Consider the following 20,204-nt stretch of genomic DNA (forward strand, 5'->3'; position numbering starts at 1 on the left):
ATGTGGAGATTAATGTTTTAAATATAAAATTTTGAATACAGAAATATGATTTAAATAACTGAAATTATACGCTAAAAATGAAACTAAATCGCCAGCAGGTGGCGGCAAGTCACTGATTTTATCACTGAATCATTCATTCAATTGATTCGTTCGAACGGCTGAATCATTCAGGAATGAAGCAAGTGACTGTCTTTATGAACTGACAGAAATCCGTGGCAGCGACTGAACTTTAATCCCTGTGAGTCATCAACACTGCCATTACTGTTCATTAATGCTCTTGTCCTTTGATAAAAGATGAAATTCGGTCTCAAATATGAATTCAGGTTCATCAAGTGACATTTAATGTTCTTTCTCTCTGTCTGCTCTGGCATTAACTGAAAAAAAGAAACAATGAGGTGAACTTTTTGTGATTTTTTTTGTCTGTTATGATGGATAAATAGCTTTTAACAATAAATAAAAGATGTTATTATTCTCTGTTTTGAATGAATAACTGACAGCTTCATAATGAGGTTAAATGGACGTAATCTTGTTTCTCAACTCCAGTTGCAGGAAAAACAGACATCTTCATGACTGAACTTAATATATAAAATAAGCCCATAACATATCATAACGTCATTACATTCAGTGTGGGGTTTTTTTTTTTTTTTTAGTCAGGCTTTACATAATCAACTTAGGCAATGTAAAAAGTGATTTAATAAGAATATTTTAAATAAGAAGACTAGACACAAAATTGCAGTTAAATATGCTACTAGATTTGAGAAACACAAATAGCAATTAATTATGCAAACATGATGATCATCTGTAAAATGGTTTTGGTAGCATTGCAGGACTACTGTAGCAGTCTTACTCGAAAGGCAGCGTTCAAATGCCTGAATTCATTTCAGCCACCGAGCCATTTATAGCTATTGTGCCTGACATCAAAGCTTTTCTAACAGTAACACTAACACAGAAGACATTTCAAAAACCATTTCAAAGACGTGTCATGACATTAGCCTAAAAATATATTTTTAATCAATATTCTGACAATTATTCCCTTAGCATACTAATTTGATTTTACACTACCTTTCATATTGTTAATTCTGTCATCAGTAACCATTTTGTCATTCAAAGCTCTGTTTTATGTCTGTATGTATACAGTTAAAGGAAATATTGGGATTTTCAATGTTAAAATGGCTAACGTTAGAAGGCTTGCCAAAGCCTAAACGTATTGCAACACAAATAAACACTGGAAAGATGTTAACATGGTGGAAGATAAAAATAAAATAAAAAACAATGGGATTTTTTACAGACTTGCCAAAATTATTTTTACATATTAGCTAAATATTTTACTATATAAAAGATCAGATTTGTTTTTTTTTTTAATGATGACTTTTATTCAATAAGGATGCATTAATTTGATTAAACGTGATGTTTTTGTAACAATGCAAGTCTTTACTATTTACTATGGATCTTTTCAACTTTCGATTCATCAAAGGATCATGGAAAAAAGGTATCAAGGTTTCCACAGAAATTAAGCAGCACATTGTATTCAACATTTATAATATGCAATGTAAGCACATCAGCATATTAGAATGATTCCTGAAGGATCATGTGACACTGAAGACACTGAAGAGTTATGGCTGCTCAGCCTTGCCATCACAGGCATAAATTACATTTTAAAATATATTAAAATAGAAAACAGTTATTTTGAATTCCAATAATATTTCACAATATTACTGTTTTACTGAATTTTCACATCTAATAAATGCAGCCTTTGTGAGCATAAGAAAATTATTTTCTTTTTTTTAAAACATAAAAATAATCTTACTGACCACAAACTATTGAGTGTGTGGTAGCATATATCTGACTATTCAGCCTAGATAGAGGGTGCTTGAGGTTTCTGAGTAACCTGCTTAGAAGAGTTCATTATTTTTGCAATTCCGCTTGGTGCCTCTTGTGGCGCAGAAACACACTTTACCTTTATCACTCCTTCTCAACATGACAGTTGAGTTAGCACACACCTCAAAACTACAAACATGCTGCCACTTGTTCATGTTTCCTTTGAAATCTGTCTAGAAGAAGGGCATGTTCTCAGGGAAAGCCTGTCGGCAGAGTGAATCACCGACATGAGATATCTGACTGAGATGGTCTGCTGCCTCTCTTCTCACGTTCTCACGCTTTTCCTGCTCACTGTCAGATTAAGCTTGCACATCCTCCCACTGACATGTTCCTACCCAACGCTTGCACAGACACATTAATGTAGGACATCTCTGTAGGACTGTATAGAAAATGTATTTTATCACACTGGATAAGTGTATTTAAAAGAGAGAGCACATCATTAATGTTAGACATAGATTATTTTTTTCTGTCATCTGGTTTGTGAGGTCACAACTGATTAGTCATCAGTGTGTTTGCACAAGTAAAAACATTCTTAAGGTAAATACACAACGAATTCTTCTTTGATATTGTGGTTGGTGAGATAAAACATAATGGAGACAATACACATTCTGGTTAAGATATTACATTGCTTCAAGGTAATATGACTAATTTCAGTGGCTCAATGAGATAATGTTGATTTTAAAATTATTTTTCATTTGCTTGTAAAAGTGCCAATATCTGACATGCTTTCAATCATTTAGATAATCCACTGAAACAAGTGAAAACATGCTATTTTTTTTAAAGACTATTTCCTTGACCTTTAAAAACAACTTTCATTTGTGTAACCTAATGTAGTCAAGTTGATTCAGTCATATAAAATAATATTTTGACTTTAATAATAGACATGCACAGATATTTAAATTTAGCAAATACCAATAAATGGACAAGGAATATAATTCTTGTTTAAAATAAATGAAAAACAAAACAAAACAAAGAACTAAAATCAATTGGCATGAATTTAGACATCATGATATAATAAAGAACAGTAAGAAAAAAGGATATTAATTTTGAAATTTGATAAAGATTAGGCTACATTTAATTAAAATTGATTTTATTAAATTACATTTAACTAAAGCAGTCTAAATTTAATAGCAGGAATGAAATTGCACAATTAAATATCTAATAATAATAATACATCAAGTAAATAAAAAAAACTCCAATATGGTACCAATATATTGCGCATCCCTATTAAAAATATAACCCATCTCAAGCCCTTCAAAGAGCGTGTATTTGCTAAATCTGTGTGGGAAAACTTTAGTTAAGGACACAGTTATACAATGAAGCATATGGATTCAGTCTGTCGTCCTCTCATGTGGCTTTCCGAAAATGGCTTGTTGCAGAACTCATGGAAGCCGCACCTTGTCTGCCTTCGAAATCCCATGTGATTGTTCAAAATCAGACCCATGCAGCTTTTTGGGATGACGCCTCCAAGCAGTTCTTCCAACCACTGACACATGGATACATCTAGAAGAACCCTTATGGTTATTTTGAGTGAGCCACTCAGTTTAATGTCACAAGGCTTACATGCTCCAAGGAACACTAGCGGTCCCAATGGAGAATCAAATCGGAAACATATGCAGTTAGCCGCACTGTGGGGTCCAAACTTCTAATTAGATGATGAGCATCAACCAACCACTCATTCAACCTCAAAGCAAAGTTAACGGCATAGTGCGCAAATGTTCAAATATGTGCACTTCAAGGGCGTTTCCAAAGACTTTAAAGTTCCCTCTTTTCTGTTTGTTTGCTTAGTTTTTTAGGCCATAATCTGTGCAACTATTCCCCAGACACATCAGACTTCAAACAGTATAATATATCATAATGTGGGCTGTATTAGAATTTAGGCTATTTTACAATATATAATATACCTTAATATATTTAATTGAATATTTTCGTACCGTTATATTTCTTACCTGACTGGAAGGTTCACTGCTTATTGACTCAGTTTTGTGGCTTTCAGACAGGCGTGAGTGGGACCGGCTGGGTAGGGTGGCTGTGCTTCCCACCTTCATGTGATTGGACATCAGCACTGAGGATCCAATGACTGGACTATCATCGGTTGGTGTGTCCTGAGGGGTGCTGCTCTGTGGGGACGTGACCTCTGCCTCCATGGAGCTGTGGCCATTCTCATGCTCAAAGTCCCGGCTAGCTTTACTGTCTTTGCTGTCGCGAGTGAAGGAGGAGCGGGAAATGACGCCAAACTTGCGAGTTCGTTTGCCGTTCTGTCCATTCTGTGTGGGGCTGCCTGCAGGCTCGGAGGAGACATTGCGCTCATTAGAGACGTCCAGCCAATGACTGGACTATCATCGGTTGGTGTGTCCTGAGGGGTGCTGCTCTCTGGGGACGTGACCTCTGCTTCCATGGAGCTGTGGCCATTCTCATGCTCAAAGTCCCGGCTAGCTTTACTGTCTTTGCTGTCGCGAGTGAAGGAGGAGCGGGAAATGACGCCAAATTTGCGGGTTCGTTTGCCGTTCTGTCCATTCTGTGTGGGGCTGCCTGCAGGCTCGGAGGAGACATTGCGCTCATTAGAGACGTCCACGGAGTTGCCCCCACTGCCATTGCATGGAGGGAGAGGAGCCTTGCGTTTAATTCTTCGCAACATGATCAGGTAGATGCAGCCTCCATTCCAGCACTGGTCCGCCAAGTAACTGAAGAAAAATAAGAAAAAACAATTATCTGCTAATACATGATCACAATGTAAATCAACCAGATTGATTCCAAAATAAACAAGTTTCTCCCTCAATACTGAGGATTACAGAGCTGTCCATCAAATCAAAGATTTACAATCACACTGAATACACTGCCCTACAGTCAAATGCATATTTACAGATCACACCCAGGTGACCTATTTTCTCTGTAGAACACCAAAGATGATTTTTTAAAATAATATCTTGTCCACTTTTTTACATGTAAAAGCTAATATATATATACATTTTCATATAAGTAAACTAAATGACCTACGCACTATATTCAAAGTGTTACGAAGCCTTTATTTACAAATTTTGACATCCACTGTAGCTCTGCTTTGTGCATTCAAGAGAGTTCATGAGAGAGGTACTGGGGTTCTGTTAAACCAAATCTTTTCATGCAGTCCACAAAACCAATCCAAATTCTTGTTTATAAATCTGATCTGGTTCTTGAGTTCAAACAATGGCTCAATGATCTGGCTACAATGACTGGAAGTACATTTTCATATAAGTAAACTAAATGACCTACGCACTATATTCAAAGTGTTACAAAGCCTTTATTTACAAATTTTGACATCCACTGTAGCTCTGCTTTGTGCATTCAAGAGAGTTCATGAGAGAGGTACTGGGGTTCTGTTAAACCAAATCTTTTCATGCAGTCCACAAAACCAATCCAAATTCTTGTTTATAAATCTGATCTGGTTCTTGAGTTCAAACAATGGCTCAATGATCTGGCTACAATGACTGGAAGATTAACAACATCAATTTTGTTCTGTTTCTCAGATAAGGTTATTGTATGACTTCGGCTTTATTGTCATTTTAGTGTTTGACAGCCCCAGTCTTTATACTAAGAAGTATACACGGGATATTTTATTTTTATTTATTTAAAAAAGAAATCTGCAGCACAACTGTTAAAAACAATAATAATACATGCTTCTTGAGAATCAATTCAGCATATTAGAATGATTTCTGAAAGATCATGTGACACTGAAGCCTGAGGTAATGGCTATAAATTACATTTTGAAATATATTAAATTTATATTAATATGTTAATATTTTACAATATTACTGTTATTATTGTATTTTTGATCAAATAAATACAGCCTTGGTAAGACTTCTTTCAAAAACATTAAAATTATGACCGGCCCTTTTTAACCACAGTGTATATTGCACCTTTTGTGTTTTATGGAGGATCATACAATACAATTATACAAAAACAATGCGAGAAAGAGAAAAATGACAAAGGAGTTTCTAAATCTGTCATAATTAATGGCTTTGGAATTATCTGGGAGTTTTTGAAATAAGGAAGGGCACCGATACAAAAAAAGTGCAGAGCATGTTTTGCACCATGTCTAGACAAGTGCAAAGACAGAGTCATGACAGAAGAAACTGATATACTGATATAGTGATATATGGCACCTCAGGGACATGTCCCAGGACACTCAGGAAGTTTAACTGCTAGCAGCAGAAAACACTTTCACAGACTTATATGACCACCATTTTAGCTCTTCTCTCATGTGATTCTCATAAAGAGAGCTTAGACTGATTATTTAGCTGTATACTGAACATGTCTGACTATCTCAGCTGGTTGAGACCTGAACATTTATTATACATTAACAAGTTAAAATGATCAAAGTTAATATTTTGCGCTGCTTGTTTTGCAAAGTTTGGTTTTAATGGTGCCATATAAAAGGTGACCTCAAAGCACAAAGCATGAAGGATTTATGTATCTTAAATAAAGTTTTTAAATGCTTGATCACATCTATGTATCCTTAAAGGGACAGTTTACCCATATATGAAAATTACCTCATAATATTCTCACCCTCACATCATTTCAAACCCGTATGACTATGGAACATACAAGTAGATATTTGTGAGATGTCTTAGTGTTTCTTGTCCATACAATGGACATATTTTGTGTTCAGCAGAAGAAAGTACAGGTTTCAAATGACATGGCAATGAATAAATAATAACAGAACTTCATTTTTGGATGAACAATCCTTTTAAAGCAGACCAAATAAAGACAGAGACAAACTGATGAACAACCATCTAGCCTTAAGAAATGTAATATTAAGTCAAAAGAGCACACACACCTTGAGTTTAACTGATGTCAGGGTCAAATGAATGTCCTTCAATATTATGGAAACACTACGTCCAGTGCTGCACACAGATCTAATTAACTGTGGCTGAGTGATTTGTTTCCCTAGTTTTCCAAGCTTTCAGCTGTACAATAGCATGGGGGAGTGGACTTTCTATGACAATGACTAGCCATACTGTCAGTGCAAAACAAAGCATTTGCTTACATCCCCTAAACAGCGAGCCAGACAATGGAGGAGATGAAAGAGAGACTAGGTGTTTTTGAGAGAAAGAGCATGATTAAATGTGTCATGAATGGAATATCATAAGTACAACATGCTAATGTTTTCAGTTTGGTCATCAAAAGAAGTTCTCAACACACTCATACTTAGACACAGAGCAATTACAAAATAAGTCTAATGACACAGTCTTCGTTGTTGTTTTTTTGCTTGTTGACATCTTTACAGTGCATCCAATGTTATCAGTATATGTTGCTATTATTCACCTCTTAATATATGTTTCATGACATGCCTCACTTAAAGTTGTAGTCATATATATGAGAACCTCATGAGTTTCAGCTCAAATCATGTGTCAAAAATGATGCATTCTGCACTCTGGCCAGCTGCTAATGACAGAGCGAGGTCAACCTGTTGTTTAGATGATTACAGAGCCTGGGCATGCAAACATACCATATGAATTCATCCTCAAAATGAGCAAGAGCTGTTTTTAAATAAACGACATGCATGATAGCTTCAGGTCTGATCCTCTCTGGAAATCAGGATCAATGAGGTATGCAAATGCAGTCATATTAGATCTCCTGGAACTAAAACATGCAAGGACTGAAAGTACTGGCACGTTAAAAATACAACAAAGTGAGGAATGTTCAGGAAATGTCGATGAAGATCACAATTCCCTGAAGAAGGAGGAGGCAGCAGTTTTATGCAGTTTCTAGCAGCTTGGATGTTTCAGACATTTTCAGGTAAAAAAAAAAAAGCACATCTCTGGAATTTGTTGGTTTGACACACTGTCTGAAGCTTTAAAGCAGCTGTGGTCTCATTTTCGTTCAATTGGAGACAATGGACTTCGGGCCTCTAGTGTTCCTTTATTGTGGGGTTTCTTTCCCTCTGTCATCTAGCTGATAATGAAAAGTGTCTGACCCATTTCTGTCGTGATCTGTTTTCCATGAGCTTCCCTTTTTGATAAGAACAAAGTTTGTAATGTTGTGGGACTCGAGACAAAAATCATCCCACAAGATCACAATTCCCTGAAGAAGGAGGAGGCAGCAGTTTTATGCAGTTTCTAGCAGCTTGGATGTTTCAGACATTTTCAGGTAAAAAAAAAAAAGCACATCTCTGGAATTTGTTGGTTTGACACACTGTCTGAAGCTTTAAAGCAGCTGTGGTCTCATTTTCGTTCAATTGGAGACAATGGACTTCGGGCCTCTAGTGTTCCTTTATTGTGGGGTTTCTTTCCCTCTGTCATCTAGCTGATAATGAAAAGTGTCTGACCCATTTCTGTCGTGATCTGTTTTCCATGAGCTTCCCTTTTTGATAAGAACAAAGTTTGTAATGTTGTGGGACTCGAGACAAAAATCATCCCACATGAAACCCATTGGAAAAAGGAGAAAATATCTCAACATAACTCAACCGAATCTATCTTGGCACAAATCTGCCACATGCAAAATCCAAATCTGCATTCCTGGATTCTGATGACAGTCCCAATCTCAAGGCAGACTGGAAAAGTTACACTGCATTCCAAATGATTCAGATAGATGACACTTTGTCTGTCTCGGCTGCGTAAAAACCTTATTGCACGCTGCAACACTATTATCTTACTTGTAGCCCTTAAAACCTTCACAATGCTACTGATGACATATGTCACATTTGGACAATTGGTGTGCATGTCCTAACAACTGCACCCTGTGTAACTGCAATCACATTGTGCCAAAACAGAAAAAACAAGGTGAAAATATTTGAGGATAAGTTGTTTGTTTTCTTAAGAATATGAGAAGTTGCAATGAAACGGAAATAACAGCAGTAACAGATTTGAAAAGGAAAAAATGTTGGGCAGGGACTTAGTTATTTCCATCAGTTTTTGAATGTGGGCGATGTACTCAAAAATGGAGGCTGATTTCAATGAGTGTTTGTTTTTGACTGTGCATGGGGTTTAAAGGGGTAGTTCACCCAAAAATAAAAATTTGATGTTTATCTGCTTACCCCCAGGGCATCCAAGATGTAGGTGACTTTGTTGGCAATGTCTGAACTGTTAGAACTCTCCCGAGCGCGTTCTCAGCAGGCGTCTTCTTCTTCTTCTTGCTTTATGGTGGATCGCAGACTTATAAGTGCATTACCGCCACCTATTGACACTCCTAATTGAGATTGTAGATAGTGTCAATGGTCCATTTGAGAGATAGGTGGCGGTAATGCACTTATAAGTCACCGATCCGCCATAAAGCAAGAAGTAGACGACGCCGGCTGAGAACGCGCTCAGGAGAGTTCTAACAGTTCGGACATTGCCTGAATCAGAGGTAAAAAACAATATAAATACTGTTCAGTTTCTTGCACAGACCGATCGTTTTGTGTCTTTACACATCAATGTATCGTCACGAGCCGCAGGGTTTAATTTGGTTTTGTTTGTGTATGTTTTTTTTTTAGTTTTATTGTATGTTTTAGCCGTGATTCCCATCCACTTACATTATAGGACTGACAGACTGCAACGGTTTGAGTTAAAAATCTTGGTTTGTGTTCTACTGAAGAAACAAAGTCACCTACATCTTGGATGCCCTGGGGGTAAGCAGATAAACATCAAATTTTCATTTTTTGGTGAACTATCCCTTTAAGAGGACTAAAAGTTCGACATACATCATCAGAGAGAAGTTTTTTGTTTTACCAGAAGATCCAATTATGACATTTTGATTCAAAACTAAAAATCAAAAAATAAACATACACATGGATAAAGTGTTAACAACAAGATTAAGAGAACGTGATTTAGAAAATAAATGAGGTGAATTTTTTATTTCATGCCTGTTCACCCAAAAATGAAAATCCCAGACCAGACTGAAAAATAAGTGTGGAGGAACAAACTGAAATAAAATCTGACATATAATATTTGATTTGTAAGATACAGCTGAGATATTTTCAGTGGATGTCAAATTAAATTTTGGCTACTGTATGACTTCAGAAGCCATATAGTCCACGTTTGAGCCTCTAATGGTGCTTTTTCATCATTTTTAAATTTGACTTTTATTATATAGAAAACAAAATTCTAAATTTCACAGTTTGTGTTCCACAGAAGAATGTCAAGAGGGTTTGGAACAACATGAGGATAAATAATGACATTTAATTCTAGAGTGAACTGCCTCTTTAATAAAAGATAAGGAGTGTCTTAAGTATGCAGTGAGCGAGTCTGCAGCTCCAAATGTGATTTATGTGCATGATGTCATGATGTAAGTTCAGTCCGCGCCATTACTTACTTTTGCTAGACCATTTAACTCAAGCTTTGCCAACCCACACATGCTGGATCATAAGCAGAGGGCAACATAAACATTACATTACCACACAATAAAGTGATATAACAAGGCACTGTAATGGTGCTCATCAACCTCATATCAATCAAAAGCCATAAACTCCTTTCATTTAGGCCACTGATCAAACATTCAGCCAACTACCATCTGCGTCTCAGAACTAGAATGATGGATGAAAACCACAGCACAAAATGCAGGGGACGAAAAAAGTATATCAGTGGAGGTATTGAAGGAAAGAAGGAACGTGGATGCAGATGAATGGTTAAAAAAAAACTCATTCAGCTCTGCAGCCGTGGTTTTTCTCAGCAGGTGTGTGCCATGCACTGACGGAGCGCTTTCAAGTGATCGCCCACATCAGTGTCCCACCGAAGCAGACACATGTTCATTATTACGCTCAAGAGAAACAACCGAAGTGAAAAATTTGATAAAAACCTGCCATCCTGAAGACCTGTCATGCAAATCAGCATCTGATAAAGACCAAACGAGAAGAAAAACAAGCCATGATCTCAGCTCTGGCACACCGACAAGGAATTTAAGCTGCTGTAAAAGCTAATGGGTCTCAGAGAAACCCAGCAACAGGCCTGTATTGCCTCTCTCAGACTAAACCACAGCTGCAGTAGGGAAATCCATCTATTCCAGCCAAGCACAATTTAAGCAGAACGGCGACCAACACAGACGGGCTGAAATGTTCTCAAAGTCCTCAAAGTTTCTCTGAGCTACGTGGAGTGATTTGTTGTCATGGATTGGAGGATGCCAAAGACCTTTCCCATACAGTGTTGGCTAAATAATACAGAACTACGTCTTCATTTAAAGCACTATGTTTGCTTTTCTGCAATCTTGGATTTGGCAGACGTCTCAAAGTGGCGCCTACGTGGGAATCGTATCGAAGGTGCATATATATCCACTGCTGAAACCTCCTAAAAAGTCTTTTCCCATGGCTGTGAGCCAAGCGACTGCAGATGTGCATAAAATTGTGGACCTGGATATCATATGTTGCAACGGATCCTGCATACTCACAAGAATAAACCGATACTGTGACAGGCCAAGTAAGGAAATCCCATTTCTTGGATTAGATTTAGATACTTTTCCACCTTATTTGCCATAACCATAATGACTCGCACGGAAATACCATTGAGGGTTAGGCCCAAGATATTTTGTCACATTACCACATTGGATTACAGGGGGCAAGAGAGGAATGCAAAGAACCCTGATCATGGTCATCATCAGGACAGGAGTAAAGCAATGGCTCCATGACAGGATAATGCTTTTAGTCTTTAAACAGATGCACTTAGGAATTCCTGCCAAACGGGGTGAATTCCATCAGTCTGGTGGAGAGAAGAAAGGAGAAAACTGTTCTACCACTTCACGCCCACAGTCTAGTGTTTGTCATGATTTGTGTAATGAAACCGAAAGATGAGATATGGCAATACAATAAATAGATTGGTGACCACATAAAAGAGAAGAAGAGTCGAGCTAGGAGCCAGTTTATATAAACTGATTTCTGGTTTATGGACATCTGATATCAATGATTATTATGCAATGATTGAAAGTATTATTATATAAGAGCTTCTATCCAGATGCTGATTCAACTCCACATTTTCATGTGTTTGTAGGGTCTGATGAAGATTGCTCAGGCTCCTAACAAAAACTCTGATTTATGTAGTTCTATGTCCAAGCTGAGATCTATATAACGCTCCAAAACTCTTTTGAAATAGAATCTTTTCACAGACCACTGCTCAGTGCAAAAGACACATCAAAAACTATCAAAGATCAGAAAGGTCTGACTCAGCACATACTCAAAACCAAAACACTGACATTTCTTCAAATGCTATTTTAAAAGTATCTATCTAACTGCATCTACGTTAGTGGTTCTTGGCTGGTTTTGCTTCAGGATCCAGATTTGACATTGGACATAAAGTGGTGACCAACACAAGAAACTGTCAGAGCATTATGTGACTAACATGAAGGGAACAACATGTGAATGTGAAGTCACATTAATAACAAGCACTAGAAAAACAGGATTAAGATTAGGCTCAGTGCCTTAAAATTACTGCAAGAAACATTACAATAAGCTAATGATATTGAAAAAACAATTAGATTAACAAACAATCTTATTCCAAAAGCTTATTTGTGAAGACACGAGGAAGACATTGTGCAGTATCATGTGATTATACATTTTTAGGGTCATACAGTGGCCCTAAAATTATTGGAACACTTAATTATATTAAGTGCATTATATAACCAAACTGTTAAAAAAAAATGTTGACATTGTTTTAAACAGAAAACCTAACAAGAGTGTTTTTGTGACATTTGTCTGAAAAGCAGTCTTAGATATTTTGTTAGCATAGTCATTTAGCATCACTGTATAAAAAAACTTAATGGTTAAATGCAACTACAGAGTGTTTGATGGACCACAGTAGAGCATGAACGCTTTGCATAATCTGAATTTCAAGTGTGTTAATATAACAGTTGTGTGAACAAAAAAATCCCACAAATATCAAATATATTCATGTCATTCACGAACAAAGCCTGAATGAACTCTGGCTTAGACATTGTAAACCACTCTCATTACGCATGACCCCAAAGTTTCCCATATTCACAATAATCTTTTAAAAACTGTGTGAAATCCCTTCCCTCTTGCTTCACCCGGGGCAACTGAAAAAGGTCTTTACTTAGAATCTAAGAGCTAATGCTGGCCAGAAAATTCAGAAAATCAAGCTCTCGCTGGGCTGATTAGCTAATAATGTGGATTAGAATAGTTCAATGAGACCAACTTCCGAGGGAAAAACACGGAAAAAGAAACATTAGAGAGTTTAAACAGACTGAAGGGTTAAGAAAAACAAACAATATGATCTAAGCTAAACTCTAAAATATGCACCATATATTCTCATGATATCCCGAAAGGGCAAATCAAACAAGTGTGAGCACAGTCATCCAGCTTTCCACAAGCGGTTCAAATGAGTGTCCAGCCAAAGACATTTACACTTCTATTTTCACCAGCCCCAAGACACTGGAAACAGCTATGGTTTTTAGGGTCTGTAATATTTCTAAAGGTCAAAAAGACAAACTATTGCGCATATTCACCTAAAACTTATACTAAAGCGAAAAATCCTATTAAATAATTACTAGGGATGTGCTAATCTGACACTCAGTATCGGTATCGGATCCGATACCGCCATTCTTTGCAGGATCGGTTATCGGTCAGACAAGACTGTTTCAACACCAATATTGTGCGTACTATTCTGTGTTATTCTTAAGCCACACAAAAGGCAAACTCTGCATTCGGTTAGTCGTGCTGGTATCAGGATTGGATCGATTCTGAAAAAAAAAATAAAAAAGTTTATCGGTGCATTCCTAATGATTACCAAGGAATCCTGATTTGAGCATCAACCTGTTGCTGTCATATTTTATGCTTCTGCATTAAAATAACTAAAACCTGATTTAATTTTAAACAAGTTAAGCCTCCCAAGTTACAAAAGGAGACAAGACGGCAGCCATACACACATACTGTAGTAAAGACATTCCTCAGTGTGGTGGAGAGCTAAAGTAATAACCTCAGTCAGCAATCTCCCCATGAACAAGCCTGCAGAGGGGAAACAGAGCCCACCACAAGCGGCTCTGTATTTGAATGCTCTCAGATGGAGAGACAGATGTCAGCTTCTCATTTCTTCTATGTGTGCTGTTTTTCTTGCATATTGTGTAATTGGGAGTGGTTTTCAAAATAGTTTACTATACTGGTAGCTCGGAATATTGATTTGAAATAGGAACTCCCGTTTTCAATGGTGATCAGTCTCTAGTCAAACGTCTTCAACAGCCCATAAAAACATGTGTACTATCATTAAAAAGTTTGAGGTCGGTAAGATTTTTTTATAGATGTTTTCGAAAGAAATCTCTTATTTTTGAATAGTAGTGTGTACAAAATAATGAAATGGGGAACCATATCCCCTCACTCAGATTATCATAGAGACAGATGGTCATCCATCTCTAAACCATGATCGTGGAAGGCAAAACTAAATTGTTTGTTTGGGACAGTCAAACAACCCAAACATGACCCGGTGCTTTAAATAGATCTTAGTTACCACAAAACCTGTTCCAATTGGTTGCTCAAATCTATTATTCCCTTTGGGGGCTCAAAGGAATTCAGGGATACACTCATCGCCAAATCCTCCTGACAGTGTGCTCTAAAACAGCATGAGGATTCTGACCTTCAAAGCAGTGCAAAAATTATTCATATAGAACATCAACAAAGAAGAAAAGTGTTGGATTATTCCACAGAATATGGCATGTACAACCCCATTCCCTACTGTAAACATTATTCAAGTCTCAAGATGCAGAACTGCAGCAGCACATTTTGTGGAGGGAATATTCAGTGCAATAAGTTGACCAAAGCACTTTTTGTTCATTCATAAATTTGAGCCTGTCAAATGAGTTTCAGAAAGCAGTTTAAAACATGCGAGGACATAGAGTATCCCGCTTTGTGTAGTGCTGCTGGGGAGCTTATGTGACTCAGAGATAAGTAGATTTATAGTCTCTATTTACACAGTGCTTCCTCAGAAATAGAACACTTCCATTCACAAAGCAGCATTTGCAGTAGCTGATGGTCTCCTTTTGATTTCATCCACTATGAGCTCAGATAAGACCACAAGGCTACATGAAGATAATACCGGCCACTTTGAATGTTGGAAAAAATAACAAATGAGATTAGGAAACACATTAAACACATAACAACTGTGGTAGAGGGCCTTTTTCGGAGCAAACTAAATTCAAAACAGAACTGTTTATTTATTTATTTTTATTATTTTTGCCAATAAAGAGCAATACATGATTTAGTACATGAATTAATGCTATTGGCAGAGATTAAACCAGATTTAATGGGCTAAGGTAGAGGTAAGCATACTTATTTTTAACCTACAGGTGCATTTCTGCAACAACATGCTGTCAGACCAGGGATTCCCAGATTTTTGTCAAAATAAGAAGCATGAAAAGCGGTTGAATTTTGTAGAAACTGACATTTACCCCTTAGATATCATTAGCCATTATTATCTGATACCTATTAGCCAATGCTACAAAAAGTGTATAACTGAATATAATCTGTAAGATTTTTATTTCTTACTCTTCCAAAACGCTGTAAATATCAAGTCAAGCTCTTAAAAACACTTGTTTACAAGTCTTCACTTAAACATAAGTGAATACATCTACATCTAACATTGCATACATACATCTAACATTTAAGTAGCTTAATAGGCATATACTAATACAGGCATAATACAGTAATTTTAACTTGAAAATTCGTGTTTGTACCTGAAACGTTCACTTGCACCCCTTCATCATCATCATCATTCTTGCAGTAAGGTCAGTTCCAGACAGCTGGCACACGCTGTTTGGGCTCCCGTGAGTTCAATAATAATCATCAATAATCCGTATAAAGTCCCTGAGCGACTTCACTGTATGTTCATGAAAATGTTTCTAACAGCTCCAGCGACTCGCCCCTTTCATGTGATCTACTCAGCGCTTGATTAAAATCCATGGCTGCTCTTTTCCACAGGACAGCCTGTCGTAGATACGGACAGTGTCCGTGGCTCTGAGGTTGTCAAATGAAAGTACGTTTCGGTTCGGCGCTCGCAAATTTGCACGCGCGTCTGGGATCCATTATATTATACACCATCAAGCGCCTTGTACCTCAGCGGTTGTGAGATTATTCAGATCGTCCCGCCCCTTCTTCAAACTCCCAATTGAAGAGAGACGCTCACAGTAAATCTCGGATACATTGACACAAGAAGGAATACCACAGCGGCGGTGTTTCAAATTCTAGTCAACTGCCTACTTAGGAAGCATTTGGATAGCGCTATGATTTGGGACGGTTCCGATTCATGTTAACCATTTCGGTTTGGTTTCCATTAAATACTTTTTTAGTAGAAAACATTTGAGGTAGAAATATCTTAAGTGCAATTCACACAATCAGCTGTTGCCAACTTGCCAAATAATGAGATTTATACATTCATTTCTATAAATTACCACTGATTGCAAAACAACTAGTAATATGAATAATCTCATGAGCATAAAGTTCAACATAACACGCTTAATCATCATGTTGGAGACAAAAATAACTTTCAATTCAGTAAACTTTAGTTTTCACAAAAAAAGTTCATCACTTCTTTGAATGATTCACAAGTGTTTGTGAATCACAAAGAGAACCGCGCTCACAAGTCTTTCATTACAGAATAAGACTCATCTAACAGTAGATTACTGCAGGAAACTTTGGTCTTGTCCAAAATACCCACACTTGCGGTCTTTGCACTTGACCACTTGTCTACTTACATGACATATTTCCTGTATTTGGCCCAAGTGTTCAAGTGAAGCAGACACTTCATCTCACCTGGTCTGTACAATGATGTATAGTTTACTAATACGGAAAGTTATTAAACAAAGAATTTAGGTTTTGTGTAGTTGTCAAATGATAATCCATATTGAAACGTGGAAGGAAATGACTGTAAACATCTTTTTCTGGTTTGGTGACAGATTTGACAGACCTTGAGCAGTGTCAGTCATTCTGAAGGAGGTGAGCATTTGCCTTGAGCCTGAAGCTACTTCATTATTAAGTCACTAGTTTTAAATGTTTTGATCATCCATTCAGACAGATTTGGAAAAGCAACCTTATTTTACTGTCCTCCCTCCTGGCAGGATCAAAATATTCCAACAAAACAGATGGAAAAATCACTTCATTTACTGCTGAGGGGAAAGGTGTCTCCACCAGGTTCTGAATAAATCAAATAAACAAATAAATACCATAAATCGTAACGGACTGCACCTGAGTCTGCACTGGCTGGGCGTTTCCTCCTGAAGCCTGTTTTCATTATGAAAGACATCCGGTCGCGGGCAGCAGTCTGGCACACATTCTTTACATAACTCTGACGGGTTTGTGGGGAAACGTCCCAAAGACAGTAGCATCATTCACAGCACTCTATAGCCTTCCACAATATTCAGAGACTTGAAAATTCAATCCATCACATCTTTTGCTGTTGCTGCTCTGACTATATTTATCTAGAAAATGCAGAAATATGACCATTTTTGTCTCTAACAGTCATACACATACAAATGTCAAAAACGTAGCTCCTGCACAGTGCTCACATTTATTTTACACATTAAAAACTGGTTTTTATTTCCGAAGAGATTAGAAAAAGTAAGAGTAAAATACAAAGCTATGGCTAGAATATGGTTAAAATCGATGATTTTCTACTAAACAATTTTGCACTACAGAGACCTGCATTAAAGGACAGTACAGCAACATGCTTATATAAATAACAGCAGACCTTAAGCACAGTTTAGTTTAGTGCCAGGAAAAAGATTCGTATCTGGAATAACTAGAAAGTTTGGTTCTACTTCCCTCTAGTGGACAAAGCAACAACTGCACAGCCTTTTTTTCACCACACATAAAATCACTGCTTTGTGTGTCCTGAGAAATCACATCTCAAGGAACACTACTTGTTAAACTTGAAATCAAAAAGGGTTTTAAATAAAATTAAAGCATGAATGTATTTGAAAAACTGAAACCTTGTGTTGTAGCATCTTAAGTAGGACATGTGTGACCCGCTTATATATTCACTTACTTTCAATTCAATTTTGTAATTCCACAGACTGAGCTAAGATATTAAAATCGTAAAAAAAGGCACTGTCATGTGTATGTGCATGGGCCTGTGTGTTCACAAATCAACCACCACTTTCCACAAAAAGCCACAATGTGCATGACTGAAAATCACAGAGCCAGACATGGTGGAATGTAATTTGTGGGGCTTCAAACTGGTATGTTCCACAAACCAGACAGTATTACCTGAATATCCGGATTGCACAGAGCTAATCCTCAGGCCCATCTGTGACCACAGAAATCTGGGGGTTCCATGAGTGTTATTCTCATGGCACAGGGTTTATGCGTGGCAGATGAATGATTTGGACATTCATTTTTCCAGTGAAGCAAGTGCACTTAGGAATTTGAGACAGATAAACATGATATCCGAGTAATATCATCTTTCATCTCAAGATCTGTTTAACAATTGTACACTGTACTTTTTTAACAGAAAAATAATATGAAAATGGCTACAGTTAAAACTAAAGTTACCTTATCATACACTGAAACTAAACATCACATTATATGTAATTTTACTCCAAAATACTGTAACGTTTGTGTTTTTAGAAAATAAAAACTATGAATTACCAAATAATCATGGTGAAAAACAGTTAGTCCCTGCATAATAACACATATGATTATATCTTATTTAAACTGTTTTGTATCTTCTTATTTTTATCAGTAATGTTTTTGTGTTGCAATTTATGTTGGTTAGTTAATGTTTATTGCATTATTTTAGTGTAATGTGTGTTACCCTGATGGTGTTTTGTCTTTGTGTGATCCTGTGCACTAACTATATACAAGTATTGGTCAAGTTTTGTGAACAGACAATCTTGATGAACTCTGATTCATCATGTGGCTTTCTATCATGCCACCTACACTGTACTTTTTTATCAGAAAAATAATATGAAAATGGCTACAGTTAAAACTAAAGTTACCTTATCATACACTGAAAACTAAACATCACATTATATGTAATTTTACTCCAAAATACTGTAACGTTTGTGTTTTTAGAAAATAAAAACTATGAATTACCAAATAATCATGGTGAAAAACAGTTAGTCCCTGCATAATAACACATATGATTATATCTTATTTAAACTGTTTTGTATCTTCTTATTTTTATCAGTAATGTTTTTGTGTTGCAATTTATGTTGGTTAGTTAATGCTTATTGCATTATTTTAGTGTAATGTGTGTTACCCTGATGGTGTTTTGTCTTTGTGTGATCCTGTGCACTAACTATATACAAGTATTGGTCAAGTTTTGTGAACAGACAATCTTGATGAACTCTGATTCATCATGTGGCTTTCTATCATGCCACCAATGTTATGATGGTGGGTATCAGCATATAAAAAGCGATAAAAAGCCAATCGTGGTAAACGAAGGCGTGTTATGCAGCAAATAGCCTATATATGCACACACACACACACAGTTGTGCTCATAAGATTAGGCAGGGCTCCAGACAGCACCAGGAGCAGATTTGGTAGCGCTGAGGGTGGTGTGCGGGAGTATTAAAATATAGATCATTTAATCATAAAATTATTGTTTTGCAATAATAAGTGCAGTTACTAATAATATTACATGTTCATTTCTTGTTTATACAGATTTGACAGTAAAGCACTAAGCTTGAGTTAAGATGCATACAAAATTTGCTTTTATTAACAACAGTAATAGGTGCAAAATCTAATAGAAAATGTATGTATTCCACTCTTATTAAATGTACCATTATTCTATATGGAACTGACCAACTTCAGTGATTATGTGTGATTTAGTAGCAAATTGAAGAAAAGTTTGTTTTTCAAGGCACTTTGTGACTTTTCTTCATACACAAAAAAGTGTAAAATTCTGACAAAATCTGATTTCTTGATGATTTGATATTTTATAATAGTGATTTTATCATTTCAAAATATAGAGAAAAAGTAGAGAAAGTCATTGAAAAGTGCTTGAATTTCTCTCTCTAAAGGTTGTACAAACCCTGAAATGAATAATGTAATGCATTCGATTATTTCTACCACAACAGGTTAGCGTTATCGCTTCTGGTTTCCTGAAGTATGTCAGCGCTGTTTATAACAGAGAATTCTGTGCAGAATTTGAATGATTCTCACTAGCTCTCGCAGCAACCTTATCATTGTGCGGTGAATTCAAACGCTTCTCACTGGATCTCGCAGCACTGTGCAGTTGCAATAACAGTGTCGCGAAATCAACTTTGGTTCCCGAGTAAAGCTGTTCTGAGCTCGGACAAGTTTGTTTGCATTGCGGTCCGAGCTGATAAACGGTCTGCGCTGCGCAGCTCAAACGTAGCGCGGTTTAGTTTCGCTTTCGTTTGCCGTTTGATGTTTCTCAAATGTAACAGAAATGGCAGCGCTTATGAGTTGGACAACG

General features: G+C 36.8%; 1 protein-coding gene across 1 annotated transcript in view; it reads right to left on the bottom strand.

Moving 5' to 3' along the window:
• Window positions 1-20,204, bottom strand: part of pdzd2 (PDZ domain containing 2) — a 76,686-nt gene that overhangs the window by 29,263 nt on the left and 27,219 nt on the right. Inside the window, exons 3-4 of the mRNA XM_016561100.1 lie at window positions 4,430-4,562; window positions 3,828-4,184 (exon numbers count right to left, since the gene is read on the bottom strand). Of these exons, the coding sequence (XP_016416586.1) occupies window positions 3,828-4,184; window positions 4,430-4,562 (490 nt within the window). The remainder of the gene's footprint in view (window positions 1-3,827; window positions 4,185-4,429; window positions 4,563-20,204) is intronic.

Source organism: Sinocyclocheilus rhinocerous, unplaced genomic scaffold (genome assembly GCF_001515625.1).
Source record: "Sinocyclocheilus rhinocerous isolate Xijiao unplaced genomic scaffold, SAMN03320098_v1.1 scaffold468, whole genome shotgun sequence".
Lineage (NCBI taxonomy): Eukaryota > Metazoa > Chordata > Actinopteri > Cypriniformes > Cyprinidae > Sinocyclocheilus > Sinocyclocheilus rhinocerous.